We start from the raw sequence: 19,427 nt of genomic DNA, 5'->3' as shown, positions 1-19,427 counted from the left end.
TTCTTGTGCTCCAATTCAGTTAAATGTGTTTCTTGGACAAATGCTATATCTATTTTTTCCTTTTTCAGTAAATTTAGTAGTTTCTTCCTTTTAATTTGGTTATGTATTCCATTAATATTTAGAGTCATATAGTTCAGCGTAGCCATTTTATATTTTGTTTATCTTCTCTTTCCGTTTTTCCATCATTACCTTTCCTCCTTTTCCATTTCTGTTTTCTTATTTTCAACTCTTTACCAGACAACATTCCTACAACATCCAACATTTTCCTTATTCTCCTATTTCTATCTTCTTTATCCCCAATCTCCCCTTCCCCTCCTGAGTTGCCCTTTATCCCTTGTCGGACAACCACATCTCCCCTCTCCATTTGGATTTGCGAATCCACTCGCAAGCGTCAACTGATTTTGCAGTGACCGCTCTTTTCCCCCCACCCAGCCCCCCCCAGAAAAGATTTCGTTTTTTATATGTCACAAAGGTCACTCTTTTAGTTCCCTCCTTATTCTCTCTATTCCATTACCTTCCCTTATTAATTCTTGTCTATACTTTCTATGTTTTCCTCTAATTACAGATACTTTCACATATGCCCGTTGTCTCTATTCACTCTTATACCTCTTTACCCGCATACATATCAATCGTGGTCATTTTTACCCTCCTTACCCGTCTTCATCCCTCAGTCTATTTTTGTCTTTACCCACATACATATCAATCGTGATAATTTTTGCTCTCATTACCCGTCTTCATCCCTCAGTCTATTTTTGTAATTGTTCTGCAAATTTTCGTGCTTCTTCTGGATCCGAGAATAGTCTGTTTTGTTGTCCTGGAATAAATATTTTCAATACCGCAGGATGCTTCAGTGTAAATTTATATCCTTTCTTCCATAAAATCGCTTTTGCTGCATTGAACTCTTTTCTCTTCTTTAGGAGTTCAAAGCTTATATCTGGATAAATGAAGATTTTTTGCCCTTTATACTCCAGTGGTTTGTTGCCCTCTCTTACTTTTTCCATTGTCTTCTCCAGCACCTTTTCTCTTGTAGTATATCTTAGGAATTTTACTACAATAGATCTTGGTTTTTGTTGTGGTTGTGGTTTAGGGGCCAATGCTCTATGTGCCCTTTCTATTTCCATTTCTTGCTGTAGTTCTGGACATCCTAGGGCCTTAGGGATCCATTCTTTTATAAACTCCCTCATATTCTTGCCTTCTACATCTTCCTTAAGGCCCACTATCTTTATGTTATTTCTTCTGTTATAATTTTCCATTATATCTATTTTTTGGGCTAGTAATTCTTGTGTCTCTTTAGTTTTTTTATTAGATTCCTCCAATTTCTTTTTTAAGTCTTCTACCTCCATTTCTGCTGCTATTGCCCGTTCTTCCATCTTGTCCATTTTTTTCCCCATTTCTGTTAAGGTCATATCCATTTTATTTATTTTCTTTTCTGTGTTGTTTATTCTTCTTCTTAAATCATTGAATTCCTGTGTTTGCCATTCTTTAAATGACTCCATGTATCCTCTAACAAGAGCAAGTACCTCCTTTACCTTGCCTATCTTTTCTTCTTCTATTTCCCTGTACTCTTCCTCTTCCTCTTCTTCTTCCTCTAGGTTGACCATCTGTTGTTTCTTTGCTGCCCTTTCCTCCTCTTCTTTCTTGTTTCCATTGTCTTCTGTGGTGTCTTCTTGCTGCAGGTGTTCTGCAGCTGTCGTTGCCGGCTGTGGAGATCGACTCCCCAGCTGGTCCCCCCTCCCGTCGGTGTGTTTTTTTGTATGCGCATCGCGCATGCGCAACTCCTCGCGCATGCGCGGTTGCGCACTTTTACTCGGCTCTGTGAGCCATTGTTGTAGTTCTCTTTCTACCGACCTGAGGTAGTGGGGTCTTCTCTCCACAGCGGGCCTCTTCGGACAGGTAAGGCCTTCACCTTTTTCCTCCGTTGTCTTCTCTTCCTCTCTTCTTTCCGTTGATTTTGATTTTTCTCCTTTTGTCTCCATCTTCTTTCCACCTTTATATTCACTTTTCTTTAACTTGTATTTCTGTGCCTTTGTACTTTCTCTCGTTTTTCCCGACTTTTCTGGAGAGGGCTGGAGTTCACCGTCCGGCCACTACTCCATCACGTGACTCCTCCAAAGATTGATCAACTTGATATACGTTAGGCTGGCAGTTTGCAGGCAACTGGCCTTCGTCACCTGTGATTATTGCTCATGTCTTCACTCCCTTGATTCTTGGCTGTTGTGATCAAAGGCCCATTTGCACTGTCTGCAGCCATCTTGACCATGCAGGAAAAAAACAGCATGGAACCCGATTACCCAACACACCAATGGCATGAAGACAGCACCTCAGCGCCTCTACTTCCTCAGGGGGTTTGCGGAGGTTTGGTATGACGCCAAAAACCCTGGCAAATTTTAACAGATTATGTGGTGAAAAGTGTGCTGAGTGGCTGCATCACGGTTTGGTAGGTGAACGCCAATACCCTGGTGCGTAAAGCCCTGTAAAAGGTAGTGGACACCGCCCAGGAAAAACCCTCCTATTATTGAGTGCATCTACAGGGAATGCTGCTGTCAGAGGAGCAATCATCAAAGACCCTCACCACCCAGCACACGGTCTGTTCTTGCTGATGCCGTCAGGAAAGAGGTGCCACAAGACTCGCACCACCAGGTTCAGGAACAGCTGCTACCCCTCCACCATCAGACCCCTCAACGTCAAACTCATTTAAGGACTCTTACTTGTGGACTTTATTGATATTCTTTTTATTCTCTCTATTGCAGTTTGTTTACATTTGTTATCTGTTTACAGTTCTTTTATTTGTTCACATGTTTACGCTGTGTAGTTCATTTTTTGCACTACCAATTCTGCCACACCTGCAGGAAAAAAAATCTCAGGGTTGTATGTGATGTCATGTGTGTATTCTGACAATAAATCTGATAAATTTACATTACAAGGGATGGTGGGATGCTACTGTCAATGCATCAATATAAACACGATCTCAGGAGTGAAGAGTCCAAGCCATCCAAAACCTCCCTCCCAACCCAAAATACCACGACCACCTCCACATGGTCCGAATATAGTTTTGTCTCTTCAACTAGATTTTCATGGGCTTGGTGGCAGTTTTCTTGAACCCTTTGTCCAACATTGCAATACTACATCACATCAGAGGCATATTGTTGGGTGGGATAAATTTTGGAGAGGATAAGGGGAGAGTGATGGGGTGGGGGGGGGAGGAGAAGAAATAGGAAAGGAATAATCAGAATTCCTACAGCTGAATATTTTTCTCCAAGTCATCCACATGTGTTACAACCAGCAAGCAGATGTTACATTTGTGGGCGGGAACAAAAAGGTTTACAGTGAAAGAGATTGAGGAAAAATAGTAAGAACTTGCTTTTTATTGATAGAAATATTATTTTAAAAGCAACAAGCTTACCCCTGTCCGTTAGTTCGACCGTCCAGTTATTCGCAGCTCTGTGAACCAGTACCACGGCATAAGGGTAAGTGTTCGGTGGGATGTCTTTGTCTGTGATGGTCACGTTCACAGGCAAAGGATCTTGGTTGCATACGCGGTTCATAAATGAAGTAGCAATGGGTGGATTATCGTTGATATCTTCAAGCTCCAGAAGAATGGTCCCAGTACCGGTTGCAACTGGGGACCCTGTAGACACAAATGAAAACTGAATTCAAGAGCAAAACCTCAAGAGTTTCCCTGGACTAATATCCTTCTCATGTGATGACTTAGAAAAAGGGTGATGAATTGACTATCCCAGTTCATTCAACCAGAAGAACTTTGGAGTACTGACATTGTAACATTCATTTTTTTAAAAATGTTAGGTTAAATTTATGAAGAAATTTTTTTTCCAGCATGCTAAATTCACTGATTTGAACCTGTATACTCAAAAAAAAATTATTTCCAGATTTACTACAGTAATTCAATTTTACACATTTCCAGATCATTTATTAGATTGCTACCTTCAAAGTGAAAACCCAAGTTTTAACTTTCTTATAAAGATCTTTCTGATTTCAGAATGTCTGAATAATTTATGGATAAGGACAAGACTGGAGCTCGGAGACAGATTTCTTTTGGTGGGGGGGGGTGGGTGGGATGAGGCTGATTACAATGATATGGAGGCTTTGGAGGGTGCAGAAGAAGTCTGGACAACTTAGACTGCTTTTTTCTGAAGTGTTGGACACAAGGGATGATCTGGATGATGAGAAGGGTGGAAAGGACAGATCTTGAAGGTGAGAGGGTGAAAGTTTAGAAGATTGAGAGTTGTTTTTAGTGTTAGATGTCTGGGACACACTGCTAGAGGAGTGGCAGAAGCAGGTACAATAATTACAATTTGTAAAACATTTAAACAGGCAGGCTAATGAACGGAAAGTGAATGCAGGGATATAGGCTGTATGCAGGCGGATGCGTGTCTTAAGTTGGTCGGCACAAACATTGTAGTCTGAAGAGCCTGTTCCTGTGTTTTACTGCTGTATGTTCTTTAAGAGAGTAGTTGATGGGCTTTTGAGGGGGAGCAAGTTAGAGAGATATCAGAAAACAGAATTGTTGAGATTCTCGTGTTGCAAGCTGGCGTGGCCCACGCTGGGGTCGATAGCTTCCTTCTGTGCCACACGCAGGGAAGTTGGAAATGCCAGTACAAATTTGCCACTCCCTACCACAAGCCTGCATTGACTTGTGGAGATTTTTCAATTTCCACACCCCCCACCCCCCATCACTAATGCACATCTTAATGGGAGAAACACTTGAGGTACACAAAGGAAGTTTAAAAATTATGCTTCAAAGCCCAATTACATCAAATAACAGAAAAACCCATCAAAATATATTCCAAATTTCATATTGTATCAAATTAATCACTTCATCCCTTAATTTAGAATGAGAAAAATATTGAGGAGGAAAACTAAAGTTTGATGACCTCCAGGAGACGTACCATTGTCGTAAGCAAGGATTGTTACAGTGTAAATGTTATTTGTAACGAATTCTGACTCTCTATCCATAAAGTTGACGAGTTTCACAATGCCAGTGTCTGATTCAATTTCAAACCAGTGTCCTGGGTCACTTCCGATCTGATACCTAGAATATATGCAACAACAAGATATTATGCAATTTCCTTCAAAATTATAGAAAAGGGGGAAAAAAAACTAGTTTCCACACAAAACAGACTACTGTCCCTGTGGAACCCCAGAATACCAGTGTAATCATGGACTGCCATTCTTTCAGAAAAACTTAAATGAGCATTACACTATATTTTAAAGAACTTAACATATTCAAAATATTTTGGCAATTTTAGTGAACTGTTGAGCACATTATTTTTACCTAACTGAATTGCTACAGTGGATCAGATGAACAGAGCTCACTTCTCGCTGCCACTTGTTAATCTGCCAGACAAGAGCTGCTCAGGAACGCTCCTGTCACAACCACACGACAAGTGCAGACATGGCTGCAAACCATTCCTTTTTTAAAAACCCAATTATGGCAACTATATAAAGGTCGATATCACAGGATTCATATCAGGTTGAAAACAAATGGCATCAACAGTACAAACCTGAGGTTTTATATCTCCAATGGTTTGAGGTGGGGGGGGGGGGTAAAAGGAGAGGTAAAAAATCTAGAGGAGGCAAGGACCTGCATGAAATTAAGAAAAAAGTTTTTTAACTTTTTTTTAAATAAAAGATTTAAATTTAGACATACAGCTCCAATTATCCAAAATTGGATTCTCCAAAATCCTCATAGATACAAATTTTTTTTGAAGCCAAACTGACCTCAAGGTTGAAAAAATTCACCCAACATGAAATTAGAATGACGATTGTCCTCGTTTCAAGTAACTCTCTCCCCTCTCCCTTTCTGTTTCTTCTTTACCTTCCCCTATTGACTTTTCTCTCCAACTCTCCCTCTCAAACTGCACGCCAGTCTTCCAGCCGCAAGCAGTTGGAAAAATCACTTGTCCCAGCATCATAGAGGAGAGCACACTCCCAGGAGAAGCATGACCTCGGGCTCAGCAATGTTCCCTCCCCTTCCCCTCCCCCACCAACTCCAAACCCTTCCTCGGCCTACTACTGCACACGTACACCCTGGCCTGGGAAGCCCCAGGGATGGGCGGTGGCGACGTGTCGGGGATTGGCAGTTGGAATGAACCAGGGTCAGCTGCGGCCAGATTTTTGATGAGAATTAAACATTATTTTGATGCTTACAAAGCCTTTCCTTGTTAAATATTGATACAAGTGATTTACTGTTGCTACTGGGCTGTTTTAAAAAAGAAATGACCAGATCTCTGATAAAATGTTCATCTAACATCGGCCTGGTCCCAACCATTTCAGATAATCGGAGTTATACTGTACATTTTATGTACAGTATAATTTTGAATGGTACAGGTACATTTTGAATGGTGGGAGGAAACCAGAACCCCTGGGGAAAACCCATGCAGACACGGGAAAAACGTACAAGCCCCTTATAGTCAGCGTTAAATTTGAATTCCTGTCTCTGGCACCATAAAAGCATTGTGCTAACTGTTGCACTAATGCTGACACCCCATATTGTATATTATGTAGTGGAATGGAATGTCATCTTCAAACTAAAAAGTAGAAGGAAATGTGTGCAAAATTAGATGTGTCTAACCAAGTTTCATCCATACCAGCTTCCATAACAAGAGGTGGCAGGAAAAGTATAATGCAAAGGCATTGCAAATCATCCCAAATTAAGCCAGACAGTAGAAGTTAAAAACAAAAGTTTAAGGTTTGCTGTAAGCAAAGGAGAATTATTGCTGACCAAGAAAGAAAAAAGCCATCCTAAAAGATTTCTCCTCCTCCTCCGGTGTGGATGGAACCCTCCCTACATCTCTTTTTTTTTTTGAAAACTTTATTTATAGAATTTAAAATACATACAAAAAGTAATACTAATTCCTTACTACCCCTACTAATAATTCCTCTCCCACTCTTCCCCCTACATCCCTCCCCAAACTACCCCATACAAGAGCCAAAAACATATAATCGGTTAATTATCTGTTGCTGTGGAGTGTGCCAACCCTTGGGAGTCACGTGATGGAGTAGTGGCCAGTAGGAGAATACCAGCCCTCTCCAGAAAAGAAGAAATGAAGTGAAGAAAATACAAAGTTCAAGAAACACAAAACAACAAATAAAAGATAAAGTTGTGGAGTAAAGAAAGAAAATGGCACCCAAGAAGGAAAAAGTAAAAACAATGGGGAAAATAAAGATGCTGGAAGAGAAAGGAGAAGGCCTTACCTGCATGAACCGTCGTGGAGAAAAGAGCCCACTCCCCAAGGTGGGTGACGACCCCACAGAGTCGCGACCTCCTGACCACTGGACTGCAAAAATGGCTCTCTGAGCCAAACAGAAGCGTGCAATGCGCACACTAAGGAAAAAGAAAACACCGACAGAGGGGGACCCAGCTGAGGAGCGAACTAACACAGCGTGACCAGCTGAGGGATGCCTGACATCAGAGCTCTCAGCTGGAAGAAGAGGAAAGCGACAGGAAAGGGAGTGATAGGAAAGAAGAACAGCAACAGGAGGCCCAACAGATGACTCGCCCAGAAGAAGAGGACCAACAGTAAGAAGCCATGCAAGAAGACACCCAGCAAAGTGAGGCAAGCAGCTCAACAAGAAAGTCAGAAGAGACACAGATACAAGGAAGAGAAGTAGAAGACACAAACAGGTGCAGACACTGAAGAAGAGGAAGAAGACCAAGCTCTGCACAGAAGAATAGAAGGTAAAATAGATGGACAGTATATAGATTAAAAAAAATTTCACGAACAAATGAGAGCATTAAAAGAATGGTTGACATTAGAATTTAGTGAAATGAAAAGAAAAAAGTACAGGAGTGTGCCAACCCTTAACATCTAAAAAAAAAGACATTTACGATATAGCCAAACGCATACATTTCAAATATGGAGTCCACATTTCAACAAAAAAAATTGTTCCGTAAATTATATGTTATCTTCTCTAAGTAAATATATGATCTCAGTTCATTATGCCATCTATGTTCAATTCAATATCATTCTTCCACATAATAGCAATACATTTCCTAGCTACAGCTAACGCCAGACAAATAAATGCAATTTGAAATTTATCCAATCTTTAACCAGTTATTAATGTAGTATAACCCATTAAGAAAAGTAATAGATCAAGTGTTAATTTGATCTTGAACAAATCTTCCAAAAACTTCATAATTCTTTCCCAAAGGGCTTAACTTTTTTACAAATCCATAGTGAATATAACAAAGTACCTACCTGTATTCAACAATGAAAACACAAATCTGAACTGAAACCATATCTTTTTAACTTCTCAGGAGTTAAATACAGCTGATGCAAAAAGTTATAATTAGTCAACTATATCTCCATTAATTAATTTAATTACACTATCTGCACACATAATCATCCATTCCTCCAGGAGAGTAAAGTAGATAAATCCTTCTCCCACTTATTCTTCGTTGTATACAAGTCTAATTTAATCATCTTCTCTTGCAACAGGGCATACATTTCTGAAATAAACCCTTTTTTCCCCCACTATCAACAATTAAAATCTCGAATCTGGTTTGCCCAGGTAGTGCCAAATCCCATCCAAAATTTTCCATTAATAAAGCACATACCTGATAATAGGCAATAAAGAACTTGGCAATATCCTAATTTTTTTTCTTTAAGTCTAGTAAAGGAAAGAAACATACCTGCCTCAAAACAATCCACCATCAATTTAATTCCCTTAAATTCCCAAGTTTTCAGATAAAAATTAATCATAGAAAAAGGAATTATTTTATTCTTGTAATAATGGAGTCTTAGCTGAAAATTTACCTGCAGTTCCTATAATTTGATCTCTTTTATACCAAATCTCCATTAAATGTCTCAATACTGGTAACTTATACTTTTGTAAAAGATAATGGGTTCCATTTATATACAAATTGATGTATATTAAATTCAGAAATCTGTGCTAATTCAACTTTAGTCCATATTGGAGGTTGGTCAATAATCAAATATCCTGTTAATAAATATCCTCCCTACATCTCACCTTTCACCCCACTAGCCTCTGCAGCTCGTACATCATCTTTTGCCAGCAACAACAGGATTCCACCACCAGTCTCATCTTCCCCTATTCCCCCTCTGCGGGGACCAATCCCTCCACAACTACCTTCCTTCCTCCCCTTCCCCTGGTGCTTTCCTGGGTGAATGTCGAATGTACAACACCTGCCCCTATACCAGTGGTTCTCAACCTTTATCTTTCCACTTACATATGTCATCAGTGCTCTATGACTAGTGAGGGATTGCTTAAGGTAGGATGTGAGTGTGAAGGGAAGGTTGAGAACTACTGGTCTAGACCCAATTGTTACTGAAATATTTTGATTGAGTAAAATGATCCTTGGCCTATTTCCTTTGGCGTTATGAAACTGTGCACACAACGGGTCAATGAGGTACGATGAAGACACAAATATCTTCCTGCACACTTAGGGAGAGGAACGTAATGTTAATTTACAAATGTTTCCATAAAACAATTTCCTACTTAATGACTTGGTTCTGTGCAGTGTCGGGGTCTATTGCCTTGCATGAAGTTAAGGTACTCCCAACTGGTCGATTCTCTGGATGCTTATCCATCTTTGTTTCTGGAGTAAATATTGGTGCTTCATTAACATCAGTGACATTGATGGTTACTGTGGCTGAAGAGAGTGACATCGTAACGGTGAAAGGTATCTGATTCTTGACTTCAATTATCACCTTATGCTGTTTGTCCTTCTCAAAATCCAATGGCTGCATTAAAAGATTCAACAATGCAACATTAAACCATTTTCTTCATAAAAGCTCAAAATGTTAATCAAAATGTACAGGACAAGTACAAATCACAGAGGTAGTAGAATTAAAAAGACAGTTTCCCCATTTTCGAGGAGAACCTTGGCAAGGTGCTTTCTCCAAGAGCAGTACTTGGCCACAAAACTAAATACATCTTTGCAATGACAAATATTGCCTCGGTTCTAGCAGTGGGACAGTTGTACTCCCCAGACAAATTGCAGAGCAGCACCCACTTTTCAGTCTGTGGAGATATGCTGTTTTCCTCCAACTCGAACACCTTCATCCAGTTTGCATCTCTCATACAAATAAAACTGCATTGCTGCAACGCCTCACGGTCGTGGCTTTGTTTGACTGTTAACAAACGTTTTAATCAAATGGCAGAATGGTTATTTTGATTTTTTTTTAAAAAACAAAGGAGGCAACGAGATTTATTCAGTCGTTCAAGCTGATTGTTTACCAACTTCCCATTTACACCACTTTTTTAAGGATGTAGATTATAGAATGACTTCTTGATCTGGTTTTATACTATTGCACGTATATTCAAATTATTTTCATCAACTTTCAACATATGCCATTAAATTTCATTTCTGACACAGAACTAACAACATTACAGCCCCTTCAGCCCACGATGTTGTCGCAACCTATATAAACCTACTGAACGAACTAAACCTGCCCTCCCTCACACCCATAACCCTCGATTTTTTCATGGGCATGCACTTCAAATGGCCCTATTGTACCAGCCTTCACTACCATCCCCAGCAATGCACTTCAGGCAATCACGAGATAGAGATAGCCCTGACATCTCCCCTGAACATTTTTCTCCCCTCATCTTGTACAGATGTCCTCTGGTATTTGCTAGTCTTATCCTGGGGAAAAAGTGCTGGCTGTCCACCCGATCTGTGCCTCTTATAATACTGTAGACCTCTATCAATTCCTCTCTTGTCCTTCTTCACTCCAAGGGAAAAGCTCTCACTCCACTCCAGGCAATATCCTGGTAAACCTCCTCTGCACCCTCTCTAAAGATTCCATATCCTTCTTGTAAAGAGGTTCCCAGAACTGAACACAATATTTCAAGTGTGGTCTAATAAGAGTTTTATAGAGCTGCAACATTACTTCATGACTTTTCAACTCAATCTCCTCACCATAAGCCTTTTTAACTACTCCATCAACCTGTGTGGCAACCTTAAGGGATCTATGAATTTGGACCCTAACTCTGTTCTTCCACACTGTTAAGAATCCTTCCATTATCCATATTCTCTGCCTTAAAATTTGACTTTCCAAAATACATTATTTCATACTTATCTAGATTAAATGCCATCTGCCACTTTTCCACCCAACTCTGCATCCTGTTGTAACCTACAACAAACCTCTACACTATCCACAACACTTCCAACCTTCAGATCGTCTGTAAACATACTGATCCACCCTCTACTTCTTCATCCAGCTCATTTATAAAAAAACTCACGGGGGGGGGCGTGGCAAAAGGGGGGCGTGGCAAGATGACATAGGGAACAGACGTGCCTTCCAGACCTCTCCTGACTCTGATTTATTGTTTTGTCTTTAAGTGCCCGTTAAAGTTCTTTTAAAAGTTTATAAATAATAAGAGGTGTTGGATTAGTGCCTAATGGTTTATATGCAAAAAAAAGTAAAAGAAAACATCAACAGACTGTTAAAAAACTACATTTTCCGAAATTGTCTGAGCCTACTTGTTTACAAGAAGCCAGGATTCAGCGTAGAATGGATCCAGAGGAAGACGTACAGAGTTCGGCATTGAAACTCCGTTTTAAGCTGGTGAGGCTCTTTGAAGGTCGCATTCAACAGCTTTCAGAACAAAGAGCTGGCCGGGTGCCAGTGTTTCACACAACGGCCACTGTGAATGCTGTTACTCAGACTTTGACAGTTGAATCAGCTGGGGCGCCACCAGCTGGAGAGTTAAAGAGCTGTCATTCGACTGCTACAGTGGTGGCGCTGCAAAATGCATCTTCAATTACAACGGTTTTTCCAGACTTCGATTCAGTGAAGATGATTAAAGAGATTTGACTTAAAGATAACTCTGATCTTCAGTCTCCTGGCATTGCTCGGGGGGACTTTGAGAGGGATTTTTATACGAAGTCAAACTGCTAGAAAAGATATTAAATTAAGGGAAGGGACAGAAGATCCCGTGGTCTCTAAGGAACAGCAAGACCCCATTATGCCTGAATCTACTTCTGTTGAAATGTCTGTTAAGGATCTTGAAGATATATTCTGTATCGAGTCACTTAGCTAATTTTGTGAACCTGTTTATTTCCAAGATTAGTGCGATGACGGAAGTCATTAATGGAGCTTTTAAACTTGAAACCATTGAAAGATTTGAAATGTGTGATCAAGGTTTAGTCGATGCACAGGATCAACTGCAAGATGAAAATAGAATAATTGAAACATTGCAGATCCAAAATAAAAATTTAGCTAAAAAGGTTGATTATTTGGAGAATCAATCTAGACAGAACAACGTGAAAATTGTTGGTTTGCCAGAAGGCATAGAAGGACCAGATCCAAGAAAATTTTTTACTGAATGGATTCCACGAGTGTTAGGACAGGATAAATTCCCTGAAGGTTCCCTGGAACGTGCTTATAGAGTTTTAAGAAGAAAATCTTTTTCAGGACAGAATCCAAGATCTGTTTTGATCAGTTGTTTAAATTATTGTGGCAGAGAGACAATTTTACGTACGGCTATTAGAAATGCCCAGCAAAATAGATCTTCTTTGATGGTTCAGAATAATCCTGTTTTCTTCTATCAAGATTTGAGTCAAGAAATTATGTTTCAACGACGCAAATTTAATTCTGTGAAAGAACGGTTGTGGAAAAAAAGACATAAGGCAACATTCAGGTATTCTGCGGTACTGAAGATTTTTTAGGATGGAAATTAGCCAAAGTTCTTTGACAATCTTAAAGAGGTTATGGACTTTGCTCAGTCTCTACCAATCATGCAGTTTCAGGAACGATGTAGTCCTTCAAGGTCTCCAAAGAGAGTAGAGATGTAAGGTGGGATCCAGATTTTTTAAAAGAAATGGAAGCAATGGTGACTAAAGTGGTAACGTTGATTTAAAAAAATAAATCTTTTATCTTTTTTTTTGAGAAGAGTTTAAATAGCTTAAATAATGATGATAGTTTAATGAAATGGGAGTTGGGAGAGGGAACTGGGTGGGCACTAGTTTCCAGAAGTCATCAGCTACCTGTGAGTTATCTCACATCCAATATTTTGGGGGAGTTACCGCTTTGGGCAGTTTAAACAGGAGGAGGTAGTTGTGACCTCCGACCTGTTTTTTTTTTCTTTTTAATTTTTGGGTTAAGAAGTGAAGGTTTTTTTTTTAAATTTAAAAAAAATTATTTATTTAAAAAAAATAAACTCTTTGTTTTCTGATTGTAATTGAGAGGGAATTAGGAGTTTTTTTCTCTCCTTTTTTTCCTTTTTTTTGGGGTTTTTATTTTCTCTTTTTTCTTTCTTTTTTAAGAGGATGATGTTACAGAAGATAAAAAGTCAAAAATTGAGGATGTTGAATTAGATGAAGAGGAAGATGAGGGGAAACGTGATAAGAAGAAAAAGAAAATTAAGTACAAATACATTGAGGGAGAAGAGTTTAATAAAATTAAGTTAATTTCAATAGAGAATGTTGAAGATGTTATAAATGAAGAATATGGAGAATTTTATAAGAGTTTGAACTTTTTTTCTTTTTTTATATAAGGGGAGGGGAAGGGAATAAAAAGTTTATCTGATTGTTTCTCTAAGGGATGTTTTTGTTCTCTCGATGAATTATAAAGGAAACTTGGTATTAATGGAAATTCTGTATTTATGTATTATTAATTATGATTTTTTGTATAACAGATATGTGGCTGATATATGATTTTAATATTTGAACTTAGTTTTAAAGTGGATTTCATTTGTTAGATACATGTATTATGTTTGATTTAAATATATGTTTAAGGGTATTATTTTAGTATTGATATTTTTTTTGTTGTTAGTAATTTTTTTTGTTAAGTTTTATCCTTTTTTTGTAAGTGGGGTTTTTTCTATTTTATTTACAACATTGTTAATTAATTCTTCACTCTTTATTTTGGGGGGAGGGTTGGACTAATTTTAAATTAGATGATTAATGTTGTGTTATAATTATTGGGGGGATTAATTTGTGTAGTTTAATGATGTAGTATTCTAATTTTTATTATCTTATTTTTTATTATTTCTTTAAATGTAATTTTTATTTTATTCATGTCATAAAATTTTAAATAAAGTTTAAAAAAAACAGATCCCTGTGGAACTCCACTAGTCACTGTCCTTCAGGCAGAATTACGTTCCATCTATTAACACACTGCTTTCTGAAGGCAAACCAATTCAGAATCCACACCGCAAGGTTCTAGGAATCCCGTGCCTCATGACTTTCTGAACGTCTACTATGGGGGAACCTTTTCCCTTCAATATGCAAATCTAAAAACAAGCTAAACGTTAAAAAGTTTGAAGGTTTTCAGTTTTCACTATATTAAATTTTAAAAGCATTCTCTCAGAAACTAGCTTTTTTGATTCATATCATAATGAGATACACACTGATCCACATAACATTTTTTGGTACATTCCAGTAGGAACCTGCTAAAACAATCACATTCTCAGTGTAGATATCTGGTCTTTGGATTAATTGCAGTTTCATGGACAACAGACAAATGAGAATTATCTGTTGAACATGCATACAAATCTCTCATCTTGCCAGCTTTTATTTTGCTTACAGGACATAGGTATCATTGACACGGTCAATGTTTATTGCCTTAGCTGCCCTGAGAAGATGTTGGTAAGGTTATACAGCCTTTCTAGGCAAGGTACTTGTGGAGTTATTGGGAGGATTAATTCAGTTCTCTTGGATCCAGTGGGTCTCAGTAAAAGGTCCCAACCCAAAATGTTGACTGACATTTCAACCCAGAATCAGAATTTATTTTTATGAACTTATGATAAATTTTGATCAGAGTGCAAACATTTATACAAGCCACATTACAAGATAAATAAAAATTGTGCAAGAAAAAGAAAAAAAAACAAAGTAAGGTAGCGTCCGTGGTTAAATTTTCATTCAGTAATCTGATGGCAGAAGAGAAACTGTCCTTGTCCCTTCACCCCCCCCCCCCCCCCCACCACATGGTAGCAGAGTGAAGAGGATATGGCCTGGGTGGTGGGGAGTCCTTGAGGATAGGGGCTGCTTTCTGAAGGCACCATCTCTTGTAGATGGTCTTGATGTAGTTAAGAGTGGTGCCCGTGATGTTGCAGGCCAGAATGGTCTCCTCCAGGACACATCTGCATAAAGAAGTTTAAGAGTCTCCTCAAACTCCTTTCAAAGTATAGCCACTGGCGAGCCTTCTTTGTGATTGCATCAACATGGAGGCTCCAGGACAGATCCTCAGAGATATTGACACCCAGGAACTAAAGTCCTCGACCCTCTCCATTGCCGACCCTTCGATGAGGATTGGGTCATGCTCCCCCGGCTTCTCCCTGAAATCCACAATCATCTCCTTGGTTTTGCTAACCTTAAGTAAAAGGTTGTTGTTGTGACACCACTCAACTAGCTGATCTATCTCCCTCCTGTACGCTTCCTCGTTGCCATCTGTGATTCTGCCAATAACCATGGTGTCATCAGCAAATTGTAGATAACTTTGAATTGTGCCTAATCATAGTCATGGGTATAGAGTGAATAGAGCAGTGAGCTAAGCACGCATCCTTGAGGCGTGGCTGCGTTGAACATCAGCGAGGAAGAGATGCTGTCTTCAATTCATACTGTGATCTTCTGATGAAGTCAAAGATTCAGTTGCAGAGGTGGGGGAGGAGGGGTGGTGGGGGAGGAGGGGTGGTGGGGGAGGAGGGGTGGTGGGGGAGGAGGGGTGGTGGGGGAGGAGGGGTGGTGGGGGAGGAGGGGTGGTGGGGGAGGAGGGGTGGTGGGGGAGGAGGGGTGGTGGGGGAGGAGGGGTGGTGGGGGAGGAGGGGTGGTGGGGGAGGAGGGGTGGTGGGGGAGGAGGGGTGGTGGGGGAGGAGGGGTGGTGGGGGAGGAGGGGTGGTGGGGGAGGAGGGGTGGTGGGGGAGGAGGGGTGGTGGGGGAGGAGGGGTGGTGGGGGAGGAGGGGTGGTGGGGGAGGAGGGGTGGTGGGGGAGGAGGGGTGGTGGGGGAGGAGGGGTGGTGGGGGAGGAGGGGTGGTGGGGGAGGAGGGGTGGTGGGGGAGGAGGGGTGGTGGGGGAGGAGGGGTGGTGGGGGAGGAGGGGTGGTGGGGGAGGAGGGGTGGTGGGGTGTAGAGGCCCAGGCTTTTTGTTCATTAGCACTGAAGGAATAATGGTGTTGAAGGCTGAGCTGTAGTTGATGAAGAGCAGCTGTATCTATGAGCTGCTGGCTTTGAGGTGATCCAGAGCTGAGTAAAAAGCTTCTGCTGTAGAGCGATTGTGACAGTAGATGAATTGCAGTGGGTCCAGTTCTTTACTCAGGTATGTGTTCATTCTGGCCATGACCAACTTCTCAAAGCAGTTCATCACAATAAATGAAAGTGCTACTGGGTGATGGTCATTGAGGCAGCTCACTCTGGTTTTCCTGGGCACCAGGATGATTGAACCCCCTTTTTTTTTCCAAGTCAAATTTATTGTCATCTGATAACACAAGTACAACCTGACAAAACAGCGTGATGATTGAACCCCTTTTGAAGTAAGTGGGAATCTCAGTCTGCAGCAGCGAGAGATTGAAAATGTCCATGAACACTCCAGATAGTTGACTGGCGCAGTGTCAGTACCCTGACAGGTACACCAACAGGGCTTGATGCCTTGCGAGGGCTCACCCTCTGAGACAGATACCACAGGATCCTCAGCCTTTGCAGGGATTCCAGTAGGTACTGTAGAGTTCTCCTTCTTAAAGTGGGCATAGAATGCGTTCAGTCCATTGAATAGTGAAGCATCACAACCATTTATGGCATACGGCCTTACTTAGCAGGATGTAATGGCCTGCACCCCCTAACATAGCTGGCGTGCCTCGGTCTCTAACTTCCTCCGGAATTGTTGTTGAGATGCCCTCTGCAGGTCATACCTGGACTTCATGTAGAGATCTGGATCACTGGCCTTAAATACCCTTTATCTCACACTCAACAAATAGCGAATCTTCTGATTCATCCATGGCTTCTGGTTGGGGAACTCCCAGTATGTACACGCCCACTCAGGTTTTCATGTGACCCATGGACCCTGCTCATCCATGGCTTCTGGTTGGGGAACTCCCAGTGTGTACACGCCCACTCAGGTTTTCATGAGATCCATGGACCCTGCTCCTTCCAGATCAACATTCTAGCATCTACAGTTTTAGTGTTCTCAGGCAAAATAAGGAAGAACTGTATGCTTAGAGCAGCAAATCCAATGTAGTATTTGTGCTGCATGGTGTTTGACTACTGTTCAAATGGTATGGACTCAGGACCAAGTTCTCAACTACTATGGAGATGAAGGAACCATAGGCTCCCAGTCATCCAGCTGCTGATATCACCATATTCATGAATGGTCCAGTTACATTTCAGGTAATGGCAACTTCTGGGGAAGCTGCTAGAGAACTCTGCAGCAGTCTTATGAGAAGTTGCCACGAGTTTCCTTTTTATACACTCATGACCTTGCACTTAAATACTATTTGAGAGTTTGCAGCCCACGCTCAAATGTTGTCAAGACTCTTGCGCGAGGGCATAGATAGATCCATTTTTAAAAAATTCTTGAGCACTGAACATTGTTTAGTGTGGAAATTTAACTGAACATCCCTACACCCTTATTATGGGTGCGCCTTACAATGACACGAAGGAACTTCTGCCATGGCCCTACCTTGGTGAGTGGGCAAGGAAGGTAACCCAGTGGCCACCCATTTCAATTCTCTGTCCCATTCACTTGCTGACATTTCTGTCCTTGGTCTCATGCACTGCCAGACTGAGACCACCTGTAAATTGGAGGAACAATATTGCATCTTCCAACTGGGATACCTCCAACTGGATGGCATGAATTATCAACTTCTCCGGCTTTCGTTAAACCACCCTCCCACCACCATTCCCCTATCTGCCTCTCCATTTGGTCTCCTTTCGCACAAACATAATAAGTACTTCTTCATCCCTTATCATAGCCAATTAACACATTTTGTTGGTCTGAGACTGAGATTTCCTGCTTCTGGCCTATTCCTTGAAGGGCTCAGCCCCAAAACATCAGCAGTATGTCTGTCTCCTATAGATGCTGAGAAGACTTGCTGAGTTCCTCCAGCAATTCGATATGTTTTTTTTTATATATATATATATATATATATATAATATATATATATATATATATATACAGGGAAGGCAAGCTTCTTTTATGTGCGCAAAGTCCTAATTGAGCCAATGAAGTCGGCCTCCCCTCACTCTTTCCTCAGTCCAATCTCATGTGTAGACATTGACTTGTTATATGTCTGGGTTTCACATCTTGTGTACAAGTGAACAGTTTATCATCATCTGATGGCATCCACCCTTTGCTCAGTCATGCTAACCAAATAGTTGCTGGACTGAATTCCTCAGTGTTTTTTTTAGAGAGAACATTTTCTTTGCAATATTCCACCTTATCAGGTAGATAACAATAATGCAACTGTTTCATACAGCCAGAATTAATTTAATGTAAATGCATGTTATTTATTATTAAGATACCTACAGGTATCAGTAGATTGGAATGTCATACCTTTATAATTTTAAGGACTCCATTATTATCCAAGTCAGTCTCCACCATGAATTGCTGCTTCTCATTCCCAAAGATTATACTGAAATTTGCCTTCCAGGCTGGTGTTTGAGGCAGGTCATCATCAGTTATTGCATGCCTTGACACAATGTAATCCACTTCATTTTCAGGAGCTTCAACAGTAATCTGCAATCAGAAAAATCTCGTCAGGCATTTCAGGTTTATACACTGTATTCATGTGATTTTCCACCCCCCTTTCCTCCACTCACCCCAACCCCAAGCATCCCTATTCTCCTGAAGCCACGAACAATTTACTGCAGGATGGTTCCCCAAAATTCTCGAAATTAATTTATCACATTGCTAGAGAGAGAGGCTTACTCCAAATCACAGTTCAGTGCAGTGGACCTGGGGCTGCCAATTCTGACGTTGGGTGGAAGATGCAAGCACCGCTTTTACAAATTCTTTACCACAGTGAGTACAAATAAGAGTGAATGCCGTATATGTTTTGATTATACAATACTTCAAAAGTCTCTCTCAAAGCAATTAAAGATCAATTGCATTTGAAGGTTATTAGTAATTACATTCAGACAGAAAAGGTTTAAAATGCCAACAAAAAATCATTACCGATGGTTTCACAAACTTTGGGACATTATCATTTGTGTCAGTGATGGTGATTATAGCTGTGGCCGTGGTCATCAGTCCTACACCTTCCATATCTGCTGCCTGGACTTGAAGTGTGTATTTATCCTGTTTCTGAAATAAGATTAAAGGAAATGTACAACATGAATTTTTGCATTCAGAAATCTGTCATTTTTTTTATAACAAAAAAGAATATGGAACACTACTGCACCGAAACAAGCTACTTGTTACATCTAATCTATGCTAGTCCCATCAATCTGCACCCAGACCTCAATTCTCCATGCCCCTCCCATCCATGTACATAACCTCATTTCTTTT

The 19,427-nt window shown here is 40.5% G+C and overlaps 1 protein-coding gene across 2 annotated transcripts in view; it reads right to left on the bottom strand.

Annotated features, from left to right (window-relative positions):
• The window catches only part of cdh31 (cadherin 31), a 77,199-nt gene that overhangs the window by 10,486 nt on the left and 47,286 nt on the right, over window positions 1–19,427 (bottom strand). For both annotated transcript variants that reach the window (XM_069901232.1, XM_069901233.1), the window contains exons 8-12: window positions 19,095–19,223; window positions 18,474–18,656; window positions 9,481–9,725; window positions 4,908–5,050; window positions 3,404–3,628 (exon numbers count right to left, since the gene is read on the bottom strand). In XM_069901232.1, coding sequence (XP_069757333.1) covers window positions 3,404–3,628; window positions 4,908–5,050; window positions 9,481–9,725; window positions 18,474–18,656; window positions 19,095–19,223 — 925 coding nt within the window. The remainder of the gene's footprint in view (window positions 1–3,403; window positions 3,629–4,907; window positions 5,051–9,480; window positions 9,726–18,473; window positions 18,657–19,094; window positions 19,224–19,427) is intronic.

The sequence above is a fragment of the Narcine bancroftii genome, chromosome 10 (genome assembly GCF_036971445.1).
Source record: "Narcine bancroftii isolate sNarBan1 chromosome 10, sNarBan1.hap1, whole genome shotgun sequence".
Classification (NCBI taxonomy): domain Eukaryota; kingdom Metazoa; phylum Chordata; class Chondrichthyes; order Torpediniformes; family Narcinidae; genus Narcine; species Narcine bancroftii.
This window is presented reverse-complemented; position numbering and strand designations above follow the sequence as displayed.